Genomic DNA, 19,577 nt, shown 5'->3' with positions numbered 1-19,577 from the left:
AGGGCGGGTTCACACCTTGACGGAAAAACGGAAAGCGGAAGAGCAGTTACCCGATCAGAACTCGCGCTGGTAGTAAATAGTACAAAACTAACAGAAAGTCGACTACCTGATTGACTACTGCTTTTCCGCTTTCCGTTTTTCCGTCAAGGTGTGAACCCGCCCTGAGGCTGGAGTCACATTGAGCGGAAATCTACAGCGGAACGGAACAGCGAGACCAATCACAATCGCAGAAAGTAAAGCAGCGGAATAATTGTAGAGTTCTGATTGGTTTCACTGTTCCGTTCCGCTGTAATTTCCGCTCCATGTGACTCCAGCCTGAGGGTGCAATGCAGCGGAATAGCGTAACGCGGAACGAGAGTAGAACCAATCACGAGATTCTCTAGAAACATGGAATGCTCGTTATTGATTCTGCTCTCGTTCCGCGTTACGCTATTACGCTGCATGGGTTTGCACCCTTAATCTTTTTCTAATTTTTAGAATTAGAAAAAGATGAAGAGCAAATTGAACCGAAATTAAAGTTAATCTGCATTGATGGAAATGGGCATTAGGGCTAATTTCACCAACGTCGGTTAAGTAAACCGACAGTTAAAGTGTCATCCGTGATTGGTTCATTCTGGTCAAAGACAAATGCGATTGGATAATTCCATTGGACTTAACCGTCGGTTAGCTTAACCGACGTTGGTGAAATTGTAAATTAATCGATTTTAAATGCTCATTTCCACCAATGCAGATTAACTTTAATCTCGGTTCAATTTACTCTTCGTCTTTTTCTAGTTATAAAAATTAGAAAAAGATAAACAGTAAGTTAAACCTGCATTGGTGGAAATTAAAGTAAGAGGATTGCCCTCCATTGCACCTTTACCGTATCGACATGTATCGATGTGTCGAAATTATCGAATCGAGAGTACCGATGAAAAATATCGGATATCTTACTGAAAAATATCGATACTGAAAATATCGATAAAGTATCAAACATCCCTAGGACTACCAAGCGCCCATAGCACAGCAGTGTATATACAATTATACGCGTCTCTGATACGCGTGCGTTTATTTGCGTTTTGTGCAATGTGAGTATGCAAGCTGAGCGAAGCGGCTCGTAAATATCGTATACATACGTTTGAGCTGATTTTAGCGCGTTTCGGCCGGATTTCCCGCAACCCGTCGACAAATGAGACGCGGCGAGCGACGCGAGGTCAACAAGTGCTTGCCGAGAGTGCGATCGAACGATGAACTATCTCAACAGTATAGCAGGCGGCACGATCACCGCCGATTTAGGCTTGCAGCTGAACAATGTCGACGTTCTCTACACGAAGGTCCAAAGGATTTATGTCAAGCCACAGCATAAAGAGGAGCGCCAGCGGGATCTCCGAGTCAATGTCGAGATTCACGCTGGCATCAGTCCGGTTTGTCGCAAGGTAATTAACTTGCTGAATCTTACCCGAAGATGTAAAGACGTACAGCTTCATTGCATGAACATTGATTGCGTTTTTCTCTGTTAATTTTCGTTATTCGATGAACGTCTGCAGGCTGTGTAGTAGTCGGTTCATACATTTAAGACCATCTTAAGTACAGTCAATATATATGTCATGAATTAATCTTAGGGTAGTATTCATAATCCGTTCTTATTTTAAGGTATTATGATAGATACGCAATCCTTTAATTTTATTTTTATCACATTTTAAGATTGTACCTAAGACAATCTTAAATTAAAAAATTAACTGTGAATATCAGATAGAAAGTTATATTAGCATCTTAAGAGACATTCCTTAAAACATTCAAAATAAGAACTTGATTCTTGAAATAAGAATATGAATACCATCCATAAATATCAATAGTTTTGTCATTCTTGATATCTTATTCTTTCCTAAGTCTTGTTATTTATTATTGATATTTATATATATATATATATTGTTCTTTCAGAGTCTATGTGTAATGCTGTCTGATGATGAAGATTCGTGTTTTCTCTACTCTCTATTCATCACAGAAGATGACTTTAAGGTGTTGAAATCACAGCAAGGACTATTGGTTGACTTTGATAACTTTGCCACTCAGTTAATATGCTTATTGGAACAATGTCAGGTTCCAGGAACGAGTCAACTGTCAAAAACTCCGCCAAAGTTTCTCCTGTTGTTGGCAGAGGAGTCTGGAGATTGGAACTTTAAGCTTGTGGAAACGAATAATTTTAAACATTTGTGTCATCTGAGTTTAAATATATCACCCGCAAGTGATTCAGATTTGAAAACACACATGGCAATGAAGATTAAACATCTAAAAGAGAATATTTCGAAACAAAGTAGAGATACAATTGGTTTAGAAACTAGATTAAATGATTTAACAAACAAGCTGGAAACAAAAACAAAAGAATTAGAGCAGCTGGAGCAAAAATATTTGACTGAGAAGAACCAGATACAATTTAATTCGTCACAGCAAATTAGTATAGAAAAAGACAGGTATGTATATAGTCATACTATAAATAATTAATGATAAATATTACATTGGTAATAGCTAAATACTTGAATCTTTAGAATGATAATATTGTTTAACAAAGAGTTATATTTCATATCTGCTTGAAATTATTCATATTATTTGAAAAGTATTAATAATTTATACTATCTTTTAGATTAGCACAAGCTCGACTAGAATGGCAACGGCAATGTGAAAAAGAAAAAATAGAAATTGAACAGAGGCACGCTGAAACTGTGAAACAATTACACACAGAACTTGCTGAATTACGAACACAGAACATAACATATAAGGACAAACAATCCTTTTTAGAAGCTACAAATGCGGAACAAATAAAACAACTGCAGACTCTCGAGAAGCAACTTAATATCGCCGAACGAGATTTGGCGTTACTCAAAAAACAAAATTCCAAATTAGATGTAGATTACCATGACAGAGATCAAGCTGTTAATAGTTTGCGTACGAAGGTAGCTGTGCTTGAACAAGAATTAAAGGACAAAACGGTGATTATTAACAAGCACATGGAAATGTTAAAAACAGGTAAAGAACAAAAGCAGCATTTAGAAGATCTCTTAACAGAAAGAGACAGTCAATTGCAACGCAAGCAAAATTCCTTGAAAAGTTTAAGTGACGAGTTAGTAAAAGCCAATGAAATCTTAACTAAATTGCAAAATGAACTTGCATCAACCAAGTCCAAATTAAAATTAAGAACGAGCATAGCGCTCGAACAGGAAAGGTTGTTAGACAGCAAACAGAAAGAAGTCGGACAATTGGAAATCAAAATGAAAGGTCTTATCAAAGACGAGAAAGATGCGAAAAATGAAGTAGATCATTTGAAAGAACAGATAAAAACATTGCAACATCAATTGGAGGAAAAAGAAAAGATTATAAAAAATAATGATAACGGTAAGAATGTCTTATTTTTTATTTTGTTTTCATTAATAAAAATGTTTATGAGTAACTCGCAATACTTTGGAAGTTCTTATCTTTTGCAGTAATCAGTTGGCTGAATCGGAGATTAGCGGACAATCAATCGTCATTACAAAGCGCAACTACTCCCGCGCCAGTTACGATACCATCCTCCGTTCCATTGACGTTACCCAGAACAAATAAATTATTTCCCAATCGATATGAAACACGCACGCCTGCACCCAGCACAATACAACCTAATACGTTATCGGGATTACCGATGAAAAATCCGATCGTGCAAAATCCGAACATCAATCAGACCACTCGCTCGACAGCTCGGTCGATGGGTGTCGGTGTAGCAGAAAGTTCGGTAGGATTAACCACCTTCAACAAAGGCGCTCTAATTTCGAGTACTAGTACACCTATGGAGCGTTTCAACTCGTTGAATAAAATACCAGGAAATCCAGCAGCCTCAACCTCGGCGCCGGCTATAATCGAGAATAACAACGGTCCGGCGATGATCTCGAATGGTACAAAAGTGAAAAGTGCAAGCGTTGGCTTGCAGGGCGGATTGAGACGAGCAGGTTTGTCTGATAAACCCATTTTACCTTCGGCATATTTTCCTAAGACGTTGCATTAACTGTTCGAGAAGGATCGTCAATATACAATAGAAATTGACGAGTTAAACTCGTATTAGAGTACTTTAAGAATCAAAACGTAGTAACGACAAAACTGCAATATTATCATTAGAATGACAATATTTCAAGTTTGCCGTCTCGGAGATAGTACAAATATTTGTAAGAATGTTTAGTATTATTTACATGACATTTTTTTATCAGATAACAATTTTAGACTATTTTTAATCCTGCACCTCTTTATACAAATTACAAAAATTATATTAGGCTATCGTCAGTATATTTATATCAATGTAGGATTAATAATGATATATATGTATAATGTTATTTGTATATACTATACACTAACATACTCCGATCTCGTTCACTATGGTATAAAATACGTATACATTGGTAGAAAAATTTCATTATTCCTTACAATATTCTTTTGTATCAACTCTAGTTAGCTCCAATATTATTAGCATAATTTTATAATAGATTACTGGATTTTTAATATAATTTATATTATTTGGCAAAGTAAACTCCAGTGAAATTGATATATTTATAGCATAATATATAATAATATATGCATTCATGTAAATCAAAAATTGCAATCTATAATATTGACTATAATTAAATAATTTTTTCAATAGTTCTTAATTTAAATGTTTTTAACGTGATTGCAAATTTCAGACACTTATGTCAAATATTGTACAATATAAAGAAACGTATTTTTTATAACCAGCAAATTTGTAATAGAGTAATTTTAAGTAATTTTAATATGGCACAATTTTTCATTTTATCACATACAATCACGATTTAAATATCATGCAAATGATTATTTTCATTATTATTAGATTCGTAATTACATTTAAGGCATATTAATCACATAGGTACCTGGAAAATAATTTTATCTTTGTGGATTTTATGTGTAATATCTGTATAAATATTTTTATATATAAATGAAAATATTAATGGAAAGAACTATATACATATATATAAGATTAATTTATATATTTATATATATATATATATATATATCTTTAATTTTACGATTTATGACCACATAAATAAGGCTATTTATCAGAAATAATGTGCCTCACAGAATAGATTAGAAAATTCTGTTACATTTATACACCTGTATGATTTATATTTGTATATCTGTTATAAAAGTCATTGGAAAACAATTGTTACAATGTTGTATAAACTTAAAATCTTTGTATATCCAGTTTTCAAAAAAATGTGCCACAAGGTACAAATGTATCGAGTAAATTCAATCTTATAAAGCATGTCAATTTATTAAATTACATAAATAGAGCAACAGTATTAAATATAATAAATAGCGATAAAAGAGTCATTAATGATTTCATATATTTTACTACTTTTGTACATACAATTATAATAAATGTCTATTATATATGTATTATATGTGTTTGGTACGGAAAGCTGCCAATCTCGAAAGGTACAAAAATTTTTCTAATTATATAAGAGTATGTACAAGTATATAATAACGATATACATTTGAGAAGAACTGATCAAAAATATGTTACATTTTCATACATTTTTATGCATATGATACAATTATTTACATGAGAATAGCAGGCGCCGGAATTCATAGTTTTAAAATTACAAGAATGTGCGTGGCAAAATTAACTTTTCGGAATACAAACAATAAAGCATTGTCAATATTAACAATATACATTAATTCGTTTCAATCGGAGACGATGACACACTGCTGTTCGGTAGATCTGTACATCCCATATCCAAAAGAGGCATATCCATCCGTTTACGTTTGCGTTCGCACTTCGGGCACGGTTTACTGGCGTTTAAACAGTTTGCATGAAATACGGCATTACACGCTCCACACTAAATAAATAGTCAAATTAAATATTAAAATAGGAAATAATAGATAAAACGAAATACGACATGTCTCTTACCCGGAATGTAGACTCCATATTGAAAGGATAAATGACTTTTGTATCGTTACACACTTCGCATATGAAGCCCTTCTGACTGCAAAGCCAACAATTTATTACATGATTCCTCGCGAATTCGACAACCTTTTGAAGTTGCTGTGCGAGAATCCCATTGGGTATGTCCAGAAGATCGGAAACGGAATATTGATGAACGTGTTCGTACAGGTAATCTCTCGGCGTGACTTTCTTCTGTAGGGATTCAATAATGGGTTCGCGACATGTGAATAGATATGCTCTCAGTAGATTCAACTGGATCCGTAACGACTGCAATTGTGCCATAGTATCTACTGCCATGTAAATCCTCGGATTTAAGATCTTTATGTCCAGCAGGGCCGGCTTGCCTTTTAAATACGAAGCGGCCTTTCGGCTAATGGAATACTGTTTCAAGTCCCAATTGTGAATGATACGCGACGGTATGAGATATTGCCCCTCTGCCATGCACTTCGAACAGTAGTAATCGCCCGAATACGCACACACGTGCGCTTTCGAGAAGGTCATGCCAATCGCGTGGCCACATTCAAGACAACTGTAATTTTGCACGTCTAAACCCTTTTCATTTGGAATATTACCCAACTGCTCGTCGAAGTTCACCATAGCCTGGAATAGAAAAATTAATCGTTGAATTACTTTTAAGTGAAATAGCGTTTGTAAATATTTTATACTTGTAATATATATATTATAAATACTTATTTATTTTAATCCATCATTACTTTGCAGTTACAATGTTTTATCATTATAAGCGGAACGTATTATTAATTTTAAAATGGTTATACATCTTAAATGTCTACATTGACAATGGTATATACTTATAATAATTTTATCCATTAAACAAATTTTGAAGTCTGAGGAGGACTCAATTTAGAGTCGAAACTAGTTGCATCACCTTTCAAGTAGATTTTAAGTAGTTTTTTGTAATCATATTTTTAACAATTTTGTATTCTTAGTTTAAAATTAAATATATGTCAACATGTCTATACTATTTGTAATTTTAATCTTAATTTGACTCTTACTTCGCCCTTTTATTGTTATTGATTATTTTTATACAGAGAGTCCTTGTTATTTTTCTATTTAATATTTTGTACACCAGAAATATACGATACCTTTGGTTCAGGCTGAGTCTTAGGGCTTTCTTCAACAGTTTCCTTCTTCGGATATTTCTTTAGAAATTCTTGCAAATCTGCCACTGTACTGTTTCCAGTTTGGTAACTTTGAATGAGTGCGTCATATGTAGGACCTTCGCCGGGTGTACGAGGTGTATCCACGCTTGATCCGTGAGGCATCACAGGTGAGGTTAAAGAAGACTGACAATCTTCGAACGACGTCGACCATCCTAACTTCCCTATCAATGAATTTCCCACAGTGGCCGCATTAGCATCGTTAACAACTTCATCCTTCGAAGCATCTTGTGGCGGATCCTCCGTATCAGCAATGTCTGTATTTTCTGCATTGCCATTTGACATCTGTTGTTGTACCTCCTTGGCCACTCGCTTGACATCTTCCGAACTTTTTACAGCATTTGCAGAATCGCTGGGTAACTGTTGAGCAACATTGCTTTCCTGCAGGTTGCCCGTTGGATTATCGTGCAATTGATGAACAGTGCTATTAGATTCTAGAATAATTTTCAACGCCTCGTCTTCCGTGATTACATTGTTGAACACAGATTGCGAGGAAATGAAAGATCCTATTCCGACGGAGCTACCGATCGAACTTGTTTCCACCTCGTCAAAATTATCGGCCGTCTCGCTGTTTATCGTTTTCGCTATATCTACGGCGCTAAATACGGGACAAGATTTCATCGGTGGGGACCAGATGCCAGCTATAAGTAGAGGAGTGGAGGACCAGAAGTTCAAGAGGCTGCTGTTGCAGGCCAATTCGAATCGTACATAATCCAAGTTCTCTATCAATCTTTGCGCAACATCAACGAGGTCCACGTCCCTGATATAAGCTGAACGATTGTAATACGGTTTCAAAGCTGAATTGTCTTTCTTTATGGCGCACAAGTAGCTAGCTAACAGACCCTCGTTCAGCGCCAGTCGTATCCACGCTCGACAGTACCCGACCTCCGTGGTGACTTGACTCAGGGCCTGTATTTGGTCTATAATCTGACGATGCGAGAAGACCAACAGAGGACCCCAGAAGCTCGGCTGCGGCATGGCGTCGAAGTCGGGACCGCTGAGAGCCTCGGTCACCCGATTCAGCAAGCTGTCCTTCAAGCCGTGCAGAAACACGGCCTCCAGGACGGAGCAGAGAGTCATGGTCTCGTCGCAGTTGCCGACCACGCCGCCGCCGTCGTCGGCGACCCCCGGCGCGCTCTGCATCTCCATGACGCTCGTATTGAGCTGCCTCTGCAGTGAGTCGCGGACCAGCAGGTTCCTTTTGTTGCCCATTATGGACATCCTCAGCAGCGAGTTCATCTTGTGTGGTGGGAACGCGGTACGTCACAGCGGGGACACGTCTTCTGCCGCGATCTCGTCGCTGGAGCATCTTCGCGGTCGCGTCGCGAAATCCTCGAGTCCGAGGATTAACCGGAGGGGATTGCGAGTCGTCGCCTCCGGATGTGTGCCTCACGTGACACTATAACCATACGCGACTGCTCGTCTTGTCAGGATACGAACGCGTGTTGCGTAGATTATTATTACGTTCGAAGCAAGGGAACTTTAATTTACTGACGAGGGAACGAGGAAGTGCCGAGCGATGGAAGTCATCGTCGCGTATATTCACACACACACACGCCGAGCCTTATCACGCGAACGCCGTGTCCACGAAGTAGGTTAGGGTGCCTGAGAAACAAAAGAAAAAAAAAACCATTCGCTCTTCTATGGACTCTCCATCGGTCACGATCCACGACGTAATTATGACGGATTATAGGGAACACCGTGACAATTCCACGAATCCCTCCCACGTTCTCTCAACGCGCAACAGATTTCCGCGACGTCATCAAACGATCGTGCTCTGATCGCTGTCGATTGGGCGAAGCGGAGCAAAGCAAACATCTTCCGCTTTGTTTCTAATGGGCTCCCGCAGGCGAACGCCCGCGATACGACCAGTGTCTTGTCACGAGTTGTGAACGGAGAGGATGACGAAATTGCCCGCGAAAATGGCGTAGCCCGCGGACGGACAATCGAACGCCTGCGTCTACGACGTCGTCACGCCGCAATAACGCGCGTCAGAACCAACGAAAACGGATTCGCGAGATAAACGAAATCAAAATGAAATGCAAAGCACGATCGAAGTCGGCATCACTTGGCATCACTTTTCAAAAAGTATGCGATTGAAAGCACTCGGACCGAAACGCGTCCGTCGCGATCGAGTGATTCTGCAGAAGTCTGAAGTGAGCTGCGCGTCGAACGACGCGTCACATGGCCGCGCCACCGTCTGGTTTCTAGGACAGCTGGGCTAATTCTACTCTACTTTTTGTTTCCTGTTTCTTGCCTTGTTTGTCTCTTGCCTTCTTATAGTCAAATAGGGCAAGAGGCAAACGGAAATAAACAGTAGGAAACGGAAAACAAAAAGCACATTGTAGAATCAGCCCTACTCCTTGAGGATGGTACACGCGACCCGACGACGACAGGTCGCGTCGCTACCTCGTTGCCAATTGCTACCAATTGCCACCACCACCATCGTCGTCGAGTGCACCAGCCAGGTGTGCTGCCCCAATCCCCCATATCTTACCGCACTTGTCCCGCTTGTCCGATGCTATTTCCAGCGATACACCGTCCTTTCGACGGGAATAATGGAATTCTATCGAGCGACCGCAGCGACGACGACTAATTATAGATCTGACACAAGTTCGATCCTCAAGCTTTTTCGAAGTGTTATTTCGCAATCGTTATAGTGTTTGTTCTAGATAAGAATTCAAGAATAACCCGCGAGAGAAAAGATGAGATTGATCGATTCACTCTGGAGCCCGCGGAGTTGCGAGGATCTATTTAGATCCATATAGTTATAATTTTTATCGTAGCAATTTAATGTGACATATGTCTTACAAGGATCGTTTTAAGTTGAATTGATGTTTAATTGAATAATATATACATTAGCTGAGGAAGGTTCAAAATGAACCGAAACGTTCTATTTATACCTATTAAAACAATATTCAGTATTCAATACTATAGACCGTTAATATAAGAACTAATACGAAGCCTATAACAATCTAGCTTGGATCTGAGTTGCTTATATATAATTTCGCGTGAATTTATATACTGTTATATGTAGTTTTTCTAAATATATTAAAACTTTCAATTTAATTTACTTTTGTGTAATTTATTTCTATAGTTCTGAGAATTGCAAACGAATATAATAGGGTTCCCACGGATTTGGAAAACCGGGAAAAGTCAGGAAATTTAAAATTGGTCAGGGTAATCGGGAAATGTCAGGGAAAATATAAAAGAATCTGGAATTTTGAACTTTGCTCGTAATTCTCTTAAAATACTTTTATTCCAAATAATTGTTATAATTTTTTAAATATTATATCTAAGGTTAAATTTATAGTCAAGTACATTCAAAACTTGCACACTTTACAAATCATTCTTTACTACGACATGGCGCTTTTGTTCTTTTTTTTAATGTATAAATTAAAAATTTCTCGGAATGTTGTTTTTTGTTCCATATAGTTTAATACGAAACTTAAATTTAATTGATTTTGTTACAATTAAATGTATATTTTATCAAATGTAGTGACTTATAAAATAATTAAAATTTATAATAAAATGATTAAAATTTATATTTTATTCACTTTTTATTTGATTACCTTTTTTGTTATAATTGCATTCTTTTTTTCAATACTTATTTATTTCTTTTTGACCTGAATTTATACAAGATTTTATTATACTTTGTCTTTTAGATTTTCGTTGTGTCTAGTAACATAGGCTAATTTTCCTACTACTCCCGTTTCTAAACATTAACATTTACATACATAAAATAACAATTCCCATGAAATTAATTAGTTCTTTAATTAACATAAATAGGTCTTGTCTTTACGGTGCTATTTAGGACTTGCTCCGAAATCTCGGACGGAGAGAGAATTAACACATTTGAACAATTCAGCTATTTGCATTTGCAATGCGACTGTTCGATTCTTTCCTCTGTCGAAAATTTCAAAATAATTTTTAGTACCATGGGGTACAAGACTTTACAGATCTAGCATCAATTATGCATTTTGAGAGTTTTCTGGGGCAAATTTGGATATATTTACCGCAAAGTATCAAAATTCATTATCGAAATAATAATAGAATTTACTCTATTCTAGTTTAAAAAGTTCATGTGCAGTTGCTTTCTCTCAATTTACAACCGCAAAAATTGTGTGACAGCTCTGACAGGAACGTCATTAAAAGCGACCAGTAATCGTTCGCTGCTTCTAATCCAGTGAACTTGAATCGCATACGTTCGAGTGGATGATTTGACACAATCTAACGTGCCACGACAGCGATTTGCATCGTGCAATACGTCAGCTCTTTTAACACTCCTTCAATTCAATTGTTGTCTATACATATAGGTATGTGTATAAATGATTAACGATTCATTTTGAGTGAAGACTATATGAGAAAAATGTCTGATTGAATTAAATGGAATTCTGCTGGAAAATAGAACTTTCTGATAAGATATATATATATATATACATATATATATATATATATATATATACAAATCTGGTATAGATTGTAGTAGATGTACGATGAAGACTACATGTATAGGAAAAATATCTGACTGAATTAATCAGAATTCTGGTGAAAGATGAATAAATATGAATTTTTTAATTAGTTAAGGTTTACTAAATATTCTAATAGGATGAAGACCCTATAAAGGAAATGTCTAATTGAAAATTAATTGAAATTCTGATACATTCATTTTCAACGATAATTCTAATCAATTTAACCAAACATTTTTGGCGTAAAGTCTTCACACTATTAGAATCCTAGGATGTTTGTTATAACCAGAAAATTCGGTTTCCCACATTCCTTATTCCCTGATGTCTTGTCTAATAAAAATTCTGATTATATGTAATCAGACTTTTTGTGATTCCATGCAGAATTCTGTGATAACCAGAATTCTGACTGATATAATCAGAATGTTCTGGTTCATCCATTTTTATTTTTCTCACAATCAATGGTTATGAAAATTCGCGCAAGCCTAAATCGATCAGATTCCAAAAGCGTAAGGGAGATTTTCGATCCGAAAGTAAACGACCGGCGGCGTAGCATTTGTTCGTCCCTTTCTATTCTCATTCCTATATTTAGATACGCACTTAGAGTGCATCACAAATGTTGGAACAGGTATACCGTGTGTGAATGACCGAATACGCATGATGAAACGTTAAGTTGCATGCTCCACGGCTTGACGGCACGGTGGAGCGCTGCGCGCGCCGCGCGCCGGCACGAGGGAGAGAAGAAAGAAGGAGAAAATGCAATCGAGACAAACGGGCGTGAAGGAGACAGCAGGTTGGACACGGGGACAACGAAGCGAATAGGTAGAGACAGGGACGTACGAAGTGCGACTTGAATTCTCGTATAAAATTGCAGGTGACAGAACGCGCAAAGAGCGCGACTCGCTTGAGCCAGTTCTCGCGCCAAAGATAACTGTTACTGAAAAGAAAGAAATATAAATCGAGCAATCACTTTTTCTTAGCAACAGAATGATATTTTTCTGTGCTACAAATGTTTTCAAACAGTTTCTCATTGATTAATTAGTGAAATTCTTTCTCGCGATTGAAGCCGAGACGACAAGTTTATTCTACATATGATCTTTTTGCGTGCGATCACTCGCGTTTTATCGTTTATCTCGTTTACTTTAGACGCCCCGACACGCGCTCGATCGAGTCACCCCCAGCTGCAGTGACGTGCAAGTAACAAGTGACGTTTTAACGACTTCTTATTGACGTCATTTAATGTCACCTTACTATTTAGGATACGCTTTATGCAAGATTTCCAATTTATTTGCAAAACTTATCAGAAAATTTCAATCTGCAGAAGGCGGTAGCTGCAACGGTAGTTTAATTAAAAATAAATAAATAATCTTGTATATACCTATTAATGAAACAAACAACATATTTTATTAAAGCAATTAAAAGTATCGTATTTTATTCCATTAATAAATACGATTGTTTTCAATTAATTATACATCTAAACTGTTGTTGTCTGATGCTGTAAATTCAACATATTTTTTGATACTCGATGCATTACCAATTTTAAACTCCACACTAGCGTTTCTCTATATAATAACTTCGTTAACAATGACAATTATTAATGAGAAAATTAATGAGAAATAAGATCATGACATCTTATCGATTCAGTATCACTTATCAAAATAATTAGACTTAGACACACTTAGTGCTATAAATGCTTCGAAACATTTTTTGATTGGGCAGTTAGAAATTCTTTCTTACGATTGGTCAATAAAAACCCAGTGAACATGAATGTCTAACAGACAATCCGAAAGACGTCTTAAAAAAGACGACTTTAAGACGTTTACAAAAAGACATCTTTAAGATAACTTTTAGCCAAGTCCTAAAGACAATTCTTTTTAAGACGTCTTTTGGACGTCCTTTCCAGGACGACTTTAAGATTTTACAAAAAGATATCTTAAAGACGACTTTTAGTCAAATCCTATAAAGACATCTTTTTTAAGATATCTTTTGGACATATCTGTTTAAGACATTTTGCAGAACAAGAATAAGATAATATTAGATAATATTAGATAATATTAGATTTTCATAGTACTGGCGGTGTGTGTGTGTGTATATCGAAACTCTGTCAATATAACCTAATTTAATCCAGAAAAATCGTAATGTCCAAAATTAATCTGAAAAATGTCTGAACAATGACATTGTAGAATGTCTCAAAGACGTCTTATAGACCATTATAAGGAATGTCTGAGAGACATCCATCAAAATGTCTAAAATATGTCTAATATGACGTCTGACAGACGTGTAATAAGACTACTAAAAGACAGACATAAGGCGTCTTAAAGACGCCTTAAAGACGCCTTTTAGTAAATTTTTCGGACGTCCTACAGAATTTTATGACGTCTTTTAGGCGTCTTAAAGACGCCTTATTGTTCACTGGGATGCTTCGAAGCATCAAGTAAACTGTACTCTAAAGCCTAGTTCGTACTCGCTGCATCGTGATTGATTAAGAGGTAAAGTCACTTTAGAATTTTCAAAAAATCGATTTTTTTTGCTTAAATGATGCTTTAAGTTCATAGAAATAAGATACAAAAGGTCTTATAGCAAAGAAAAATTCCCAAGTGTCATTTTTGGAAGTTTAAAGCGTCCGTACTTTTCGGTAAGATTGTAACTTTAACGAAGAGGTTCTTCTGAGAATAATAAGGGAATTAATAATAGTTATGTGCGACTCGATCATCTCTAAAATCAGCCAAGGATCAGGAGAAAAAGAAGGCCTATTGTATGATACAGACATCGCAGATTAAAAGTAAACATTTCTATCGCTGATTATTACATAAAACTTTAAACGCGCATTTTTCTCGAAATCCTTTGTTTGCTGGCTGGAAACATAATTCCCACAAATTTTTATCGATTTACTTGACATTTTAACTGCAGCTTCAAAATTACATTCTCTATAAAGAAAGACGTACGGATTTTTTTTTATGTTGCATACTTCTTTTATATAAACAATTTTTCACATATTTTTTACCCTTTAAATTTAACATTTATACTTCAAATTCATACCATTTTCGGTATATTGCAATTTCCGTACTTTCTCTAACTTTTGAAATGTAGATTTAAAAAATCTTTGATTTTTTGTTCTAGGGTAAAAATTACCGAAATTATCGTTTCAGTCGCAAAGCATATTGTTCATGAGAAGACGTTACCATTGCAGAGCTGTCGCCATTTAGTAACAAAATCACTATAAAAAAATTTTTTTTACACTTCAATGTATGTATTGTACAACAAAGACCTAAAATACATTTCTTTCATTACATTTTCGAAAAAAATTCATAAAGTTAGGCTTATTTTTCGTGATCTACAGTGGCTCTACCTCTTAAAATAGAATTATCAACTGCAACTTGCAATTCGTAATTCATAGTGTGATTACGGCTTTATGTTCGTTTCCACCAATGTAGATTAACCTTAATCTTGGTTCAATTTACATGCGCTTTATCATTTTCTAATTCTTAGAACTGGAAAAAGATGAACAGTAAGTTAAACCGAGATTAAAGTTAATCTATATGTCGATGGAAACAGGCATTATAATCGTTTGTACTTATAAGAAAGATCTGAGGCCGAGGGGGTAACCACTATCTAAAATATTGTCCCACAGATTACATGATTTCATTTAATTTTATATAATTTTATTTGATGACAAATAATTTTTCCTCACTATATATGCGATCATTTGGTAAAATAAACGATTTTACCTAATATTACACAATTATTTCTTGTAATTGTCGGATTATATATCGAAATTTTATATAAATTTTATAATGATTTCAGGGATTCCGTCCCACGATTACATTAAGTGATTACCCCCTCGTCTGAGGCTTTTTCTAGTAGCAAATTTACTTTCACAATTGTCAATCTATTGTTTATTAATCTTTCGACGGTGACTTTTTCTAACTGTTCATTTGTACAGTTTATTTAACTGAACGACTTTTCTCCTTGTTGGCGAGAATGGCGAGGCGAATAAACGCCGATCTTCGTATTTCCTTTCTGCAGCGCACTTGTGCTAGAAACAATGCGCTTTCTCACGGTGCGCTGCAGAATTCTTCGCGAGTTTAGCTTTGGCCATGCTGTACATACTACTTCGAGGAGCACGAGTGGCATAAGTGCACATACAGCGTATTCTACTTTCGTACGATCGCACGCGACGATTTGCGTGTTTCAATAAAACAGAGACACTCGCTTTCCTCGCATTTTTAACGCTTGCATTCTTACTCGTTCCCGATGTACGAATGACAGAGAGAAATTGGTGGTGGAGATACTCGCTACCGTTTTCTTATATTTATCAGTATATATTCGCAGTCTCGTTATTCCTTATTCTTTCTCAGATCGTTTGTCATTACATGGGAAAAAATGATATTTATGTGAGTAATGTTATGATAATATTAACCACATTATTCTAGTTAAAAAGAAATAATTGGAATAATTCGAATTAAAATTATATATAATTTATTAAAATTAATTTACAAAATTAATTAATTCTAATCAAAAATATAATTATTATTAATGAAAAAAATGTTTTTAATTCAATTCTATTAATAAAGCAAATATGTCTCAATTTTTATTTTAATAAAATGTTATTTGTTTTATCAATAGTGTTATTGAATTAATTAAGATTATATATACTTTCAATTAAACTAAAGTTATTAATGCAACTTTATTTTTTATTGTCATCACGCGATTTGTTCTATCTATAATATTTGTTTAATTAGGAGTTTGTAATTTGTAAATAAAAAAAACATGGGACGCTTGAGAATTCATTTATCCGTGATGTCTTAAAAAAATATGCTATAAATAAATTTTAAATGGCACTATTCAAAAAAATATTTCTTAAAATTTAGTACATTTTTTTCTCAATGTGTAACTACAGATAATCTCAGAATCAGTGTTGCGCTTAGATAATTAAAAATTATCTAGATATAGATAAGATAAATTACACAAAAATGTGTTTTAGATAAGATAAAAATGATTAATTTTACATTAATCTAGATAAAAGATAAAAAAAAATTTTTGTTCTAAATAATTTTTATAAAATAATTTTATTTTTAAATAACTATTAGGTAGTAAAACAATTTAAGATACAAAAATGCGATTTCATATTTTTATAAATTTTTATTTTTTAAGAACAAAAGTTCGAACATCTCGTCTGATTTACGATTTCTTCGTACGAATTAATATTTGTTGTCTACAACTAAAGAGGCGCTCTGCTAGCACTGATGATGGCAATGATGATATTTTTAAAAAAATTTAATTGACATGTGGATACAAATGAAGAATATCTATTTCCTTAGAACTTTTATCTAAATATGAAAGTATTTCAATATATCTTTAAATGACTAGTATCGCATTAATCTCAGTCTTTTACCTATAGAACGAAAAATATCCTCATCTCTACTATACTGGAAGTTAATTTCTTGTAATACTCTTGTATGTACACAATCTTAGATAGTTTAAAAAAGATAACATTTCTATTATCTAAGATAAAACAAAAATAATCTATATTCTTAATAATCTAGGTATGAAGATAAGATAAAGCCATTTCTTCTAGATGATTTTATCGAGATAACGAAAGACACTGCTCAGAATCTATTTCGCGGAAGCGGCAGTGGAGGAAGAAATTGACGAAACCCTTCGATTCGTCGTCGTCATTCTGATTCTTCTCTCTTGATCGTACGCCCCTGACTCTGCTGATAGTAGTGGGGGGCAGAACAAGCGGAGGCAGAGGGTGTCGGTCGTCAGGTCGGCGCAGCGACGAATAGTGGCAAGCGTACACCAGCTACGGGTCGAAGTGAGCTGGCGAAAGTGTCGCGAATTGTGTTGTATCGAAGAGTTCATGGGGTGAGTTCGGGTTTTGCAGACAAAACTACAAGAAGCATCTTTACCGAAACATTCTCGATGACGTGGAATCATCTCAGGGAACGTCGTGTTAAAAGAAACTTATAAAGGAACTGCGGTGTGCACAAAAGCTCCAGGTGGCAAAAGACTCTTCTGTGATCATGGAAGGTCCTCCCTGTTTTCTGTGTGAAATGACCAGCATCGTTTCCTGGTGAAGTGCTGCCGGTTCGACAGTGATTGCGGCGGTACCTCGGAGGAGGGCATCTCGTGCGAGAGCATCCGGGGGGGACGGGTGACATCAACTATCGAGCGGAGATGCACGTGTGTCGCGGCGCTCGTCGGAGGTAGGACGACCCCGTCTCGCTCTGGAAAATAAGCGTGACATGTCAACCTTGTTGGACTTAGAAGGAGTGATCGACACACTCAGGCAATCAGATCGACGGGAACGAGAATCTTTCGTCTAACATCACCACAATTTCCTGTCTTGCGATTTACTGTGCTTCCCATCGTCGTGTGGATGTTAGACTCCATCCCTGCGAGTTTCGCAGTCATCTGCCCGCGGTTGTCAAATCTGAACCAGATATAGTATCCGGTTCGATGCGTTGGCGCCGCGACATCAATGACGTCCGAAGAAACTTCCTGGAACCGCTGTACAGTCGTTTCATTATCTAGTCGATCTAGATATGACGACCCTGACTGCACTCCTAGTTGCAAGATCTCGCGATTGCTCCCGGAGAAGCTGCGAATCACCGCGATCGTCGACGATGTTCCATCGAGTTGCCGACAACCTCGAACGCGTTCCAAAATGTAAATCCTTTCCGCGAAGTCTGCGAATCGTGACAGTCGTCGACTTCGCTTTTTCACCAAGCCGATGACGAGTTCCGCGCGGAACGCGAAGCTCACGCGCTGATTCCAATCGTGGAATTCCAATCGTCGATCGTCGAGATGTTATCGCCGAGCATAATAGACGTGCAGGGTGCCATAGCGCGCGACGTGACGACGGCCAGCCGCGGTCTACTTTCGGAGACGATGTGCGGCACCGAGTTGCGCTCCGCCGAGGTGGCGGCGACCTGCCACGTCGCCAGATACCGCGAGGAGTTCGACGAGACCATCCGCACCGTCTCGGAGCCGGAATGCTCGAAGCGGAGAATCAATTTCGCCGGGACTGGCAGCACCAGATCGGTGCCGGACGGTCGGTCGCGCCAAGGCTTCTCCAAGGGCTCCGCCTCTTTGCAGAGCCTGGTGCGTCGAAGGAGCCGCAGGCACGGTACGTCCTTACCCTCGGAGATCGAGCTGTCTTCGAGGCAGGTCATCTACCCTGCCATCCCCACGGACATCGATCTCCTCAAGGACATCGGCGACGGCGCGGGCGGCGCGGCAATGTTCCGGAACGAGGAGGAGGCACGGACCGCCACGCCGACCTCCACGCTCATTTACGCGACTTCCTTGGCGCAACCGTCGACCTCGAGGACCGACAACAATCTGGCCCAAGATGTCTCCACGTCGGCCAGCAACGTGGCCACCACCACGGGTAGCAACGTCACCTCGACGACGAACGGTGGCCGCTTCGGTACGGCCGCTGTGCCGGTCTCGTTGGCGAGAACGACTAGCGTCGCCAAGGCCCCAGGCCCCTCTATGTCTTCCTCGTGGAACAACTCCGCCGAGCAAGAAAGCGATTACGTTGTCGATCCCGTCCAGGGGAACGCCTACTACAAAGGACAGTTTTTGGGAAAGGTATACACGAGTTCCCTAGGATAGTTTTAAGCCTGATCTATTTCTTGCTTCATGCTTTTTATTTCATACCTTTTTCCTTCTTTGCGACCGTCATCGACAATCGCGTTTCTTTTTTACGTTTCTTGCCTCTTCCCGTAAGTTCATCAACTTTTATCTCAGGAGACAGAAAACGAAAAAACTGCGCAGGTAGGAAGAGGCAAGAGGTGAACTGGTAAAAAGTGGTAAAAGCAAAAGACTCATTGTAAACTAATAATTTTAGTTTCAAGATTATACTGCTGACAAATTGTACAGAGATTTGAGTAACGAGTATTTATAAACTCCCCACGCCACTCGACTCGAGGGAGCGCACCTGTCGTTGGCTCGTGTTGCGCTCCG

General features: G+C 37.4%; 3 protein-coding genes across 3 annotated transcripts in view; 2 read left to right on the top strand and 1 right to left on the bottom strand.

Moving 5' to 3' along the window:
• Positions 1 to 1,059: 1,059 nt before the first annotated feature.
• Sas-6 (Spindle assembly abnormal 6) lies at positions 1,060 to 4,083 on the top strand. The gene is made up of 4 exons (XM_018543467.1): positions 1,060 to 1,415; positions 1,921 to 2,450; positions 2,621 to 3,369; positions 3,459 to 4,083. The coding sequence occupies exons 1-4, from the start codon at positions 1,227 to 1,229 to the stop codon at positions 4,010 to 4,012; spliced, it is 2,022 nt and encodes a 673-aa protein (XP_018398969.1). The 5' UTR covers positions 1,060 to 1,226; the 3' UTR covers positions 4,013 to 4,083.
• Positions 4,084 to 5,412: 1,329 nt separating this feature from the next.
• Positions 5,413 to 9,139, bottom strand: Plekhm1 (Pleckstrin homology and RUN domain containing M1). The gene is made up of 3 exons (XM_018543455.1): positions 7,063 to 9,139; positions 5,924 to 6,559; positions 5,413 to 5,852 (listed from the first exon to the last, which is right to left on the bottom strand). The coding sequence occupies exons 1-3, from the start codon at positions 8,374 to 8,376 to the stop codon at positions 5,688 to 5,690; spliced, it is 2,115 nt and encodes a 704-aa protein (XP_018398957.1). The 5' UTR covers positions 8,377 to 9,139; the 3' UTR covers positions 5,413 to 5,687.
• A 9,274-nt stretch (positions 9,140 to 18,413) lies between these two features.
• The window catches only part of LOC108776766 (serine/threonine-protein kinase PLK1), a 37,882-nt gene continuing 36,718 nt past the window's right edge, over positions 18,414 to 19,577 (top strand). Inside the window, exon 1 of the mRNA XM_018543472.1 lies at positions 18,414 to 19,202. Coding sequence (XP_018398974.1) covers positions 18,414 to 19,202 — 789 coding nt within the window. The remainder of the gene's footprint in view (positions 19,203 to 19,577) is intronic.

Source organism: Cyphomyrmex costatus, unplaced genomic scaffold, assembly GCF_001594065.2.
Source record: "Cyphomyrmex costatus isolate MS0001 unplaced genomic scaffold, Ccosl1.0 scaffold378, whole genome shotgun sequence".
NCBI classification, from domain to species: Eukaryota; Metazoa; Arthropoda; class Insecta; order Hymenoptera; family Formicidae; genus Cyphomyrmex; species Cyphomyrmex costatus.
The sequence above is the reverse complement of the archived record's forward strand: the minus strand, read 5'-3'. Positions and strand labels throughout refer to the sequence as shown.